Source organism: Neodiprion fabricii, chromosome 2 (genome assembly GCF_021155785.1).
Source record: "Neodiprion fabricii isolate iyNeoFabr1 chromosome 2, iyNeoFabr1.1, whole genome shotgun sequence".
NCBI classification, from domain to species: domain Eukaryota; kingdom Metazoa; phylum Arthropoda; class Insecta; order Hymenoptera; family Diprionidae; genus Neodiprion; species Neodiprion fabricii.
Window position 1 is genome coordinate 12,316,165 of NC_060240.1, and position 11,729 is coordinate 12,327,893.

General features: G+C 36.3%; 1 protein-coding gene across 5 annotated transcripts in view; it reads left to right on the forward strand.

The window, feature by feature from the left end:
* The window catches only part of LOC124177033 (monocarboxylate transporter 12), a 12,138-nt gene continuing 409 nt past the window's right edge, over nt 1-11,729 (forward strand). The window contains exons 1-9 of one of the 5 annotated variants that reach the window (XM_046559074.1): nt 1-355; nt 3,070-3,611; nt 7,730-7,849; nt 7,938-8,081; nt 8,452-8,714; nt 8,799-9,142; nt 9,955-10,192; nt 10,419-10,584; nt 11,480-11,680. In XM_046559074.1, coding sequence (XP_046415030.1) covers nt 3,455-3,611; nt 7,730-7,849; nt 7,938-8,081; nt 8,452-8,714; nt 8,799-9,142; nt 9,955-10,192; nt 10,419-10,584; nt 11,480-11,680 — 1,633 coding nt within the window. In that variant the 5' untranslated portion in view covers nt 1-355; nt 3,070-3,454. Of the gene's footprint in view, nt 356-2,488; nt 3,612-7,729; nt 7,850-7,937; nt 8,082-8,451; nt 8,715-8,798; nt 9,143-9,954; nt 10,193-10,418; nt 10,585-11,479; nt 11,681-11,729 lie in introns of those variants that run through there. The other 4 variants (XM_046559076.1, XM_046559073.1, XM_046559075.1 and 1 more) reach the window with 4 other exon arrangements.

The following is an 11,729-nucleotide window of genomic DNA, read 5'->3' on the forward strand; positions in this document are numbered from 1 at the left end:
ACTGCGCTAATCGAAATTCTAACCGCCTATGTCTTCTCTCTCCGCTTGCAATTCTTTGCCGCATTTCTTTATTCCTTTCGTTCTCTCTTTGTTCGACGACTCAACGTTGACTCTGCCAGTGTTTAACTTCTCTGAACAAAGCGTTCACGTGTCAGTTTTAAAGTAGGAGTACAAACAACATGTTCCTCGTTCCTCTTGTCATGTTACACTGAACTTTAACATCGTGTTTCGGTCACGTCTGGTTTCGGTGATGAATCGTTTTTATTAGTTTCTATTTTTCTTTCTGTTTTATTTTCTGTTTTTTGCCAATCTAGAATAATTTTCAAATGTTGATCGATGATCGAAAATCACCATCGTAAGTTCTTCAATTATTTACTGTCATTCGAAGAATAATGAGGTTATTTTTCGCGATCGTTAATTAGATCATTAATACCTTATATGTATCAAACTCAAAAATGTGCCGCTCAATATTTTATCATGTTCGGCGTAAACATTTATCGACATCGTTGTTACTATCATCAACTAATCTAATGATTCTGAGTAAATAATTCTATTATCAGAAGAAAATTTGCGTTAATGCCGAGGTCTGAATTGAAACTGAATATCTGAAACATTGTAACACCACGAAATTTGTGTGTGGCTGTAGTCGAAACAAGTGTTACAAAAATAGTTATCAGCCAATTCAGTTTTACTGAAAATTAACAATTCCGGTAATCGGTGTTGAATTGAAGTCGGCGGCGATTCTCGTTTGAGTTTTTCCGATTTTTTTCATGGCGGCCTCCGGTTTCATCCGTCCGTATAGTATCCAACAGGTCTACTGCTTTATCAGGTCACAAACGCTCAGTTTGCTTTGCATTTTTACGAAGCTATATAGATGTCACTACTATCTGTAAATTTTATTGCACATGGGAAACTCGCGGTATTATACGCACGTATAATTAGCATAGAGAGAGGAAACAAGTGCCGGCGAAACGGGGTGGAGGGGGAATCGCTTGCAAAGTAAAATGCCAAGCATTTATGCCACTTATTTTTAGCACTGCAAGCCGCGTGTGACCGGCGCAAGGATTTCTCTTCTCTCTTATTCGGCATCTCCGTAAATTTCACGATCAACAGTCCAAATTTTCCTCTATACATTGTTCTTCAATAATAATTCAATGCGTGTGTTTTTGTTGATTTTCCCAGTGGTCTTCCTGAAATTATAAGTACATAATTTTTTAATTTAATTAAACGTATCGTATCTCACTGCAGAACGTCACATATCTTAAATTCTATTTTTGGCCCGTTGATATAATTCGGCCGAAACTTCTGACTTCGGATTCAAATGGTTCATTTTATAGCAGAAAAAGAACAAACGCAACGTGCTAACTTATCGGCACGGCCCCTGATCGTTAATGCAGTCGCGGATTTGATCAAAGAGCGAATCATCAACTGTACGCTAATTTTTGTATAAATCATTTTTATTCTGTCAACAACATTTCCAATTGGAATTAATCTTCTCACCTTTTTTTATAATATTTCAAAATATCATTTCCTAAAAGAAAAAAACGTTCAAATTTTTTTTCAATAATATGCTACTACTTGACAAAAAAATATGAAATTTAGTTCAGTTGATTGTTTTAACTGTGATAATGTAACCTAAAAAGATTACGATAAAACTCATTCCTCGTTAGTAGGAAATCAATCAACCGCAAGACGATGCTCTATTTGGGACAATTACCGGGGTTGTAAGTTTCAGGATTATTATAAATCTTGTCAGCCATGTAGTATAATTTTTTCTTAATCATTCACCGATTTATAAATTGGACAGATTCAGAAAAAAATTGCTTTCTACAACGTTTTACTGACAGAGTAAGTAGTAGGCTTTTTAAAATTCTGATTGATTTCTGTCGCAAAAACGAATTTATCAGTCATAACTAATCGAGATATACCATGGAATTAAAAAGTATATCCAAGTGAAAAACCCTTCTAAACAGGGAAACGATATGATAAGGAAATACCGATAATTTTCGACAATGTAGAAACACAACAACTCTGCACGTTGGTGAATAAATTGGAACGCGATGAGAAGAAAATGGTGAAAGTGAAAAAAATATATATACGTTCTAAGCAGCTGAACTGGTTTACACGTATTTGACGTAATATGCCGAGTAAAAAGAGTTAAACTGTAACGGATCAACAACCTCGATATAACAAAGCACTCAAGGATTAGATGTAAACATAATCGCGGGTATGGCCAAATATGTATACTGTATGCAAACAAATCATTTGTATGCAAGATTTTAGAGACAGGTTGTATATAATATTTTTGATACAGTGTATTCGCAATCTTGTAACAATTATGCACAATTTCTATTTCCTCAAGTGTATAGAATAAACTGAGGTACATGTTTCCATTATAAACAAAGACCCCCCCCCCCCTTCCTTGTGGAAAAAAAATGAGTACTACGAAGATAACGATGTTTACGCCAAACATAATAAGCGGTTCAGCACATTATTGTGTACAAGTCTGCAAGTCGATGATGGGTTTGCTCCGAAGAGGATCTCGCGCGGAGCGTTTCGCAAATGCTGATTACAGCCTGTAAAGATACAGAAAGAGAGAATTCGGAGCAAAGCCGTCAATGTGCAGCCTTTTCCCTACTGCCAACAGTTAGTGAGTCAGTCAGTCAGTCAGTCAGTATCAAATCACCGCGGCTGCTTGTGCGGTGCGGGGTAGTCCAACAGTTTGCCACTACAACCACGTGCTGGTTGTGGCTACAAGCAGTGCTGTAACAGTATTGTACTTATAGCTATGCCGATGCGAATAATTCACGAAAAATAGTTTGAACATGGTGAGGTTTGGTGTTAACCTTGAGTGGTGAGTCCCGATCCTTGAACTCTGGCTTCAAAGGGATTATGGACATTTTTTTGCACACTTAGGACACGAACCGTAATTCTGCTTGATACTCTACAGTGCGTGGATTTCTTATCTTGGAAAGTGGCTGCTGCTGACTACTTAGTTTTATTCATTGTAATCGGTATTACATTAACAAATTCCAAGCGGACAGTACCTCATGCGGTATTGATTTTCAGTCCATCGATCATTTCATCCAAAGTTCTTGCCATTTCGAGAACAACTATAATGAGATCCTGTATCGGCCAACGGAATAACCTATGGGGACAATATTTTTAATGGAAATATTTAGGTGAACGGAAAGTTTTATTTTTATTTATTTTTATCGATAAATAGGGAAGAATAGTTAATTGTGATGTAATCGGACTTTATGTGATTTTTTAAACTATATTCGTGTGAGTGTCTTTATTGTACATCTATTCTCGGATCTCAATAACTACTTTGAAGTGTATTTTTTTATCTTCACGTCGCTGTTCGTTTTTTTTTTTTTTTTTTTTTTTTTTCGACACAAATATTTTGCTGTTTGAATATAAATATAAATAAATAACAAACGGCGATCGCAAAATGGCACACGAGCCGGTAAAGAACAGGATAAAAAAAAACATGGTAGTGGAAAATTGCCGAAAATCAGAAATCGACAAAGAGGACGAAGGAATTACACCGCCGGACGGCGGATGGGGATGGGTCATCGTATTTGCATCGTTTATGATACACGTCATCAGTGAGTTGAATTTCCCTTTTATACCAATAAATGAACGAACGAAAAAAGAAAGAAAGAAACTGAAATTTCGAAAACTGAAATTACAACAACATTAATTCTAATATTAGCGAATTTTTGTGTCTGCTTTTGGATAAAACTTTTTCAATGAATCACTTTCGTTCAATTCATTGCTCAATTAAATAATAATTTTGATGTTCTTAAATGACAATCATATTATTATTTGTTAGTAAACGGATATGTTTATCCGGTATAATAATAATAATAATAATTAATTTCAAAGTATGTATCATTGATTTTTATTATTATCGTTGTAGTCGTTTTTTATGTACCTTATCCTTTAGGTCGTGTACGCTTTACGTGCCTGAACAAAATGAAAGTTGGCTAAAATTTCGATAAAATTATATTGGTAGCCGACACTGAATACACTGTATCTTGCAAAACGATGATGTGTAAATTATGCAAGAACCTCACGTCAAACTTGTACGTAAATAAGAGACGACCGACTACTGCTCTTTCGTTATTGTATACGTATAATTACGAAATACGTGTTTTTGATAAAAAATTATTTATAACGTATCATTCATGACCATTCATTTCGAATGTGTTTTGTGCGGATAAGAACGAAAGTGTATCTCGGATATTAAGACTAAAAAGATAACTGTTCATAACATACGTTTATAACATATTTGCTTCATAACTGAAACTTCGTGATATACACCGAGCCGAAATTCAATTTTTGCAGTTGCACATTTTATTTTTTTTACGCTTAAGTTGTGAAATAATCGGTCGAATCTCTTGGTATTCACCAACAGTTTTAAACGCTTGTGCAATAGGACAATAATTTATGTTCTTTCACCGATTGCGTTTCTCACATGCATTAACGATAAGTGCCAGTTATGTAAACTAATTTCTATACACGTAAGAAACATGTCTTTCCATTTGTTTCTTTTCTTTTTCAGTCACTTTTGCTCTCTTTGGTCTTTTTCATTCACAGAATCTGCGTCGGGATGAATGAATAGGCCAAACCTGACATAACTTCTCACTAACTAAATATGTTAAACTCCGCGTGGTGTCCATGTACAGAATTGTCTAAGAAAAGTCGAATTCCGCGGCTAAACTTAATAGGTCACGAATCACCGCCAGAGACTGCTCAGTTCTCGCGAGTGAATTAAGAAGTCGTATTCTTACCAACCCGGTAATTTTTTCATCATAAGCAGCACTGCTGAGGCAATTATGAGAAACAAACACAGTAGCTAATTGCATCGTTCAATTGGAAAATCATTGATCTATATATTTGAATTATGATATAATTACGAGTATAGAGAATTGACAGGCTATAAATACAGATCTTTCGTAAATCGCTAGGTTTAATTCATGGCAAATTTCCGTCATTTCTCTAGCTGGGATCAAACATTTTTCCATGCTGTGACCTAGTTTTTCTTTGTAAATCAACTATGTCAATGCCGACGAGTCCACACACTTGTTGCCAGTACCGTACTGAATAAAAGGTTCCACATGTGCTTCCCAGCGAGCATCTCGACAACTGTTGTGAATGTTCACATTCGTAACATAGGAATGTTTACAAATTAGTTTTCATTGTGATTTAAAAAATTGTATTCACTTTGGTTCTACACCCCAGTTAACGCCCTTTTGACAGTTTTTGGCTAGATCATCTGTGCAAAAATTGACACCTTGTTGAGACGTCTTGAGACGATTGTGTTATCTCGGGTGTTTAAGGGGCGTAACCCGCTGATATTTTTATCATGAGTCAACTCGTGGTCCGTTGTTTATACAATCCAATGACGTATTATGCGTGTTCACGAATACGTTTTACGTAAATCGGTGAAGCATCGGTTGTTCTCTACCGAGATATCAATAATAAAATGAAAGAAACCACGTTGCTTTTTTTTTTACTTTCAGGAATAAAATTTCATCTCTGGATACAGATTCTCAGGAGATTCTCAATTTACCTCTATATGTTTATCAATCAATTTCTGTTATCATTTTCAGTTTTCTTATGGTTCTCCAAATTCGCAGATCAACTTCTTTTCACCAGCATTCAAACGATGTTTTTCCTCTTAGACCCTTGGCCAAATTTTTCTCTAGTACTACTTTTTGCTGTGTCGATGCGTGCGGGATTTACTGTAATGCACTTAAAGATCAGGATTACGGCTTATCGAGCGAATTTTAATCTCGTTCCACTCGAGCAGCGTGTATTTCAAGGCATCAAACTTGAAATAGTCACGATAACAGACGTGTAAAGAAGTCGGCACGTAGCTTCTGTAGTATTTTCATCTCTTGCATTTGGATTTTTAGCATAGGCGTGGTTAGATAAACATGGCATCGCAACAGACGATCATCTGATCCATTGTTTCAGACTAATTGTCAAAATATCAAGGCATAGGAAGCTACTGGACTCTAAAATCGTAAAATTGAGTTGTACAGATGAAAATAAGGACCCAGAAATCGTTTTTACGGTTATCTAAGTATGACCAGATATTGTAGCATGGTTACTTTCCTTTGAGTTTCACGACAAACTTGTTGTTCGACTGGCCCGAATGATTTCAGACGTTACAATCTTTTACGAGTTGGTTATCAACATTCAAAGTCTAAGGTTTGAAGCATTTTTCCTTCTATTGTTCACACAATTCTCGCTTCGATTTACGACAATATTTACCGATGCTTCATACTTTGGAATGGTCCTATCGATACTTGTATTTATGCATATAGACAATAGCGAGATTACGCATAACTCGGAAAATCCGAGTTATTAGACAAAGCATTCTTTGCAACTTATTGTGAGAAATGACCATTCCTTGCAGGCTGGCTTAAAATTACCGTACGTACGATTTCATGGCGATAATCGAGCTACTATTAGAGCGATGAATTTTATCGCGCACAGTAAATCCTGCATTTTTTCGAGTATTTTCTACATCATAAAAAAACGCGAATTTTTGTTTTGGCGTAGAAAGAAACCTGCGCCTTTGCTGATCTCGCGCTCAGCCGTCGATAATTTGATACGGCATTCAAATAAATAATTTGCCAAGTACCGAGGTGCGCTGTAAGCGTATCGGATAAATTTAGATTCTTATCCCGCAGGCGGCTGCAGCGTGATTACAAAGTCTCGTGGATGAACCGATCGGTTGTCTAGAAATAAGATCGATAACATTCTCTTTGTGCCGGCTGCCAGGCTTAATCAAGCAGTCAGAGTAACAAACGATCGCCAATAAATCATGAGTGTATGATAAAACAGATCACCGTCTTTCGTTTTAATCGCTTGATGGAGTCGCTTAGCTAATTTGCTTCCGAAATTATTATTTTTCAAATGACAAACGAGTTGTATAACAACATTCACCACACCTTGTTAATTAATATGGAAACTGTGTGCTTTGCCTCGCTTTGAATCCGAAACTTATTTATCGTTTTTCCTAAATTTCATGTAGTAAAGTGCATTATAATGCTGTAAATGCAATCTGCTCATTTCAAACTGTTCACTGTCATCTTTACATCTCACTACGATACATTTGATTAAACTTTGTGCACGCACATGCATCGTGATCTTTCGACACATATTAACCATTTACACTCGTACCATTATTCAATTACATATCGGTGATTATTGCTAATGTATAACGAAATAAATTTCTGCAGGTACTTCTGCAGATCTTTCTTTACACAAATCTGCGAAAAATGTTATTTTATTACAATATTATTTTGTATTGTGTTGACGAAATCATATAGCTACAAATTATTCGTCCCTTTCTGGCTGTTATCATTATCTTGATAAACCAAAGCATCTTTTACTCCAGACTGACGTGTGCTAGTTATAGTCTAAGATTTTTTAATTCCTGACTTATGACGTAATAAATTCAGATCCTTAAGTTTCGAAGACGCTATCTGGCGGAAGTGAAAATCACATACTTGTTACAATTATACTTTCCGCCTAGATGTTGTGAAAATTTGACCTAATCGAGCAACGCGATATTGGTAACAAAAGAAGGAAAAAGGAATAGTCTGTTTTCCGTACTGTCGAACCACAGTCGTGTCCATCCGTAAAATATGTTTTAACAACAAAGTAATTTTACCACAAAAACAGGTAACCGTATTTTAATTTACAGCTGACGGAGTTACGTATTCCTTTGGATTATTTTACATCGCATTTCTCGATTACTTCGAGGAAGGGAAAGGCAAGACGTCTTGGATCGCGTCGCTCCTCGTCGGCATCACGTATTGTTCAGGTAATGCACTGGCATATATATTATTATTATTATCTAAAACTCAACGTTCCTTTAGTGCGATCAAACACTATTTTTTAAATTATTTCAGGACCCATATCCAGCTCTTTCGTAAACAAATACGGATGCAGGACAGTTACTATCGCTGGAACCATACTTGCCAGCACTTCTCTACTGGCTAGCGTTTTTGCTCAAAATATCTTGACGTTATATTTTACAATAGGAATTGGCACAGGCAAGTAATAAATTGAATTCCTCATGTCAGAGGCTGCGAAGGGCAAGGATTTACTGAAACAAATTTTCTTCCCTTTCTTAACTTGCGCAGGAATAATGAGAAAACCAAAAATTTCGAGTTATTTATATTTTTAATATAAAATCTGCGAAAAGAATATGAGTTTTTTACGGAAAGGTATCAGAATTTTTTCAAATCTCTCAAGTATAAACTGAATAATTGAAACTTTTTCAGCACTGTCTGAAAATATGGTATATTTTTGAGAAATTTTTAATTAAACATAACGGAGATCTGAGAATTTTTTTCATCAGGGTCCCTGCTAGTTTATGTTATACGGAGCGGGCCGATGAACAAGTGATTTTTATTTACGCAGGTATCGGCTTCGGGCTGATATACTTACCAGCCATTGTCAGCGTGACCTGTTACTTCGAAAAGTATCGTTCCCTGGCAACAGGAATAGCGGTGTGTGGTTCCGGTTTGGGTACTCTCGTGTTCGCGCCTTTGACAGGACTTTTGATAACAACATACGGATGGCGTGGCGCGACGTTAATTATATCAGCATTGGTTTTAAACTGTATAATACTCGGTGTGCTTATTAGGCCACTGGAAGCACCAAAGAAGGATATTTCACTGCAGGTCGGTCGAAATGAAACCACGAAAGAAAAAAGCTCTGGTCAAACACTCTGGTTTATACATCATGAACTACAATTTAATTTGCAGAGTTTACATTTCAAAGAGAATGGATCTATCGTCAAAGTCGCTGGTGAAAATGAACGGAAAGCGTTACAAGCGGCTGGTGGCAAAGATCGGAACAAGAGTAACGAACGTCAAGTAAAGTACACCGCGGTTAAAATGGAAGACGATGTTGGTAATAATTTGCGTGCAGCATTGAGCCAGCCGATTCTGTTGACAAAAAGTCTTGGCCATCACACCCAAACCATGACCCGATCATACGGTAGCTCGATAATGAATCGGCGGGACATATTCTACCAAGGAAGTTTAGATAACGTTCGAGCTAAATCGTACGTATCTGACAATACTGAAATGAGAATGCGGAGTTATTAGTAAGTTTGATTAACTAATACGCATGAAAAATTCTCACTAGCGGTCATTCAAGTATTAGCTGACGCGGTTGTTGCAAATTTTTGTATCTCACCGCTAATGATAACGATTGGTAACAGTTGCTTGTTTTGCTTACTAGTTTCTTTTTTTTTTTAACGTTAGCTAACGCTTTTTTGAAAAGTTTATTGGCATATCGATTCGTTGCCTGGGAATGGTAGAAATTCCTACTTTATTAAATGTTAACTATTATTAATTATTAATACACAAGAAACCTTTAATTTGCTAAGATATTATCATCAAGCAATGCTTGCATTATCGACACTGCCTTTTATGCAAATTTTTTTATTATTCTTAAGCTGGCCATGTATTTGCTTTGAGCGCGCACTTTGAATTTTTTATGTTAACTAACGCTTACTTGGAGTGCTTACTGCTGTAGGGTAACATTTGACAACGTCCCACTGAGTGGCCCACCCCTGTTTTAGCGTAAGCTAATATTTGAATGGTCCCCTGGTTTTCCGTCTACGGTTGCTCAAACTTATTTCACGATTCGCAAAAGAAACTGAGGACGTATAGATTCAACGTTTTTGATTTTAAATAAAATTTTACGCAAGTGTGTGATTTTTACTAATTTTTCTCTCAAGAAATTCAGGAATTGCCGAGTTTTTCAGAAAAAATTCTCCCATACAAATTGCTGTCTTGAGTCGAAAGAAAAATTCCATTACGCAAGGAGTTGAGGCAAAATATTACAACTCTCAATTATTTTCGTGTTTTAAATTTCTGTTTCACTTTTTTTTCTACTTGCTCACGCATACAGCGGATCTCTGGAGAACAGTGTTGAAAATGTGAGAATGCACTCGTCGTTGCGCAGCTTACCGAATGGGAATACAAAACATTCCGATAACTATGAAAGTCCTTCAAACGCTGAAGAGAATGTAGACATATTTTGTGAGATGTTGGAATTCTCACTATTGAAGGATCCTGTATTTGTACTGTTCACACTTTCCAACTTCTGCACCAGTATTGGGTTTAATGTTCCCTACGTGTATTTAGCGGTGAGTAAATAAAGTGGTGGAATTATGTATCTTCATCATCAAATATTCGTTTAAACGCTATCTGGTGACAAAAAATGTATAAGTCGAAAACAGTCGTATTTACTTTTTCAAGTACTTTTCTTGCAACTTTTCGATTAAGTGAATGAGACAAAACGAAATCAAAACAACTTACACGAATATTTTTGTATCTTTTATTTGTCAAACAATTATCAAAACTAATCCCTAGGCTCAAGCTGAGGAGCGAGGAATCCCCGCGGAAGACGCTAGCTGGTTACTGGGCATTATTGGGATAGCAAACACTTTGGGCCGTATTATTCTCGGTTACATATCCGACAAAACCTGGATCAACCGTCTTATAGTCTACAACTCATGTCTCACTATCTGCGGTATCGGTAAGTAATAAAAATTTAAGTTTTTGCAAACTGGTCTCTTTCACGCTTCCAGTTCTATATTACACGCATGAACCAAGTGTAACGGCATGAGGTGGATTGTGAGCGCCAAATTTCATTCGTAGTTCAAAATATTATAGGATGGAAAAACTTTGTCCATTTACTTTTCATTACCTTTGGTGATATAAGTATTGGTTTCCGTTGAAAATCACTTTTTCTGATTTCAAACAATCCTTACGTATCGGAGCCTTCATAATCCGAAAGACAGATTTTTCGAAAAATGTCAGTCTGTCAGATTTTACAATCAAATTATGGGCATGAAAAATTGACATGTTCCGTATAATTTGAACTGCCGGTTTTACTGGAAATAAATCGAAACCTATACCTTTTCCTCCTCATTGCTTTCTCTACAGACTCTTCCCTTTTCATGATGATGATTAATCATTTTGAACATTTTATTTGTAAAATCTTTTCTGAAATAGTTGATACCTTAGCTTATACTATTCGAATTTGCTTAGAATAATTACTATCACACAGTGGGACTATTATTTCATTCGTATCATTTATCAGCATCATGGCCGCATATAACTTCTGTTGGAGATTTGTTGAACGATTATATTCTCTCCTCCTTACTTTTTATTCCAACAGTACAGCCTGTTCATCGATTAAAAATTTTCTGATAAACAGTGAACAGTTCTGAACATCGCAAAATTATCGACAAGTTCCTGAAAGGTATAATGTCATTGATGAAAGACTTTCAAAACTCGACTAAAATAATAACGTTGCACTACGTATATTCTATTTAGAATTTAATTGTTTGCAAAATGCATTTGAATAGCGCCTAAGACTACTGGTATCTGTCGAACCTTATTCAATGTTTTTCTTTATTCTATTCAAGCTACTGGATTCAGTTCTCTTTGCACGACTTTTACTGCGTTTGCTTTCTACTCGGTTGTGTTCGGAGTTACGGCTGGAGCATACGTTGGTCTTACATCTGTGATTCTAGTAGATTTACTGGGCTTGGATCGCCTGACAAATGCCTTTGGACTTCTTTTACTTTTTCAAGGACTTGCATCTCTGCTGGGTCCACCAATTGCTGGTAAAAATTAGTTTCCCCTGATTTTACACTCGGCCACTGGATATTTATC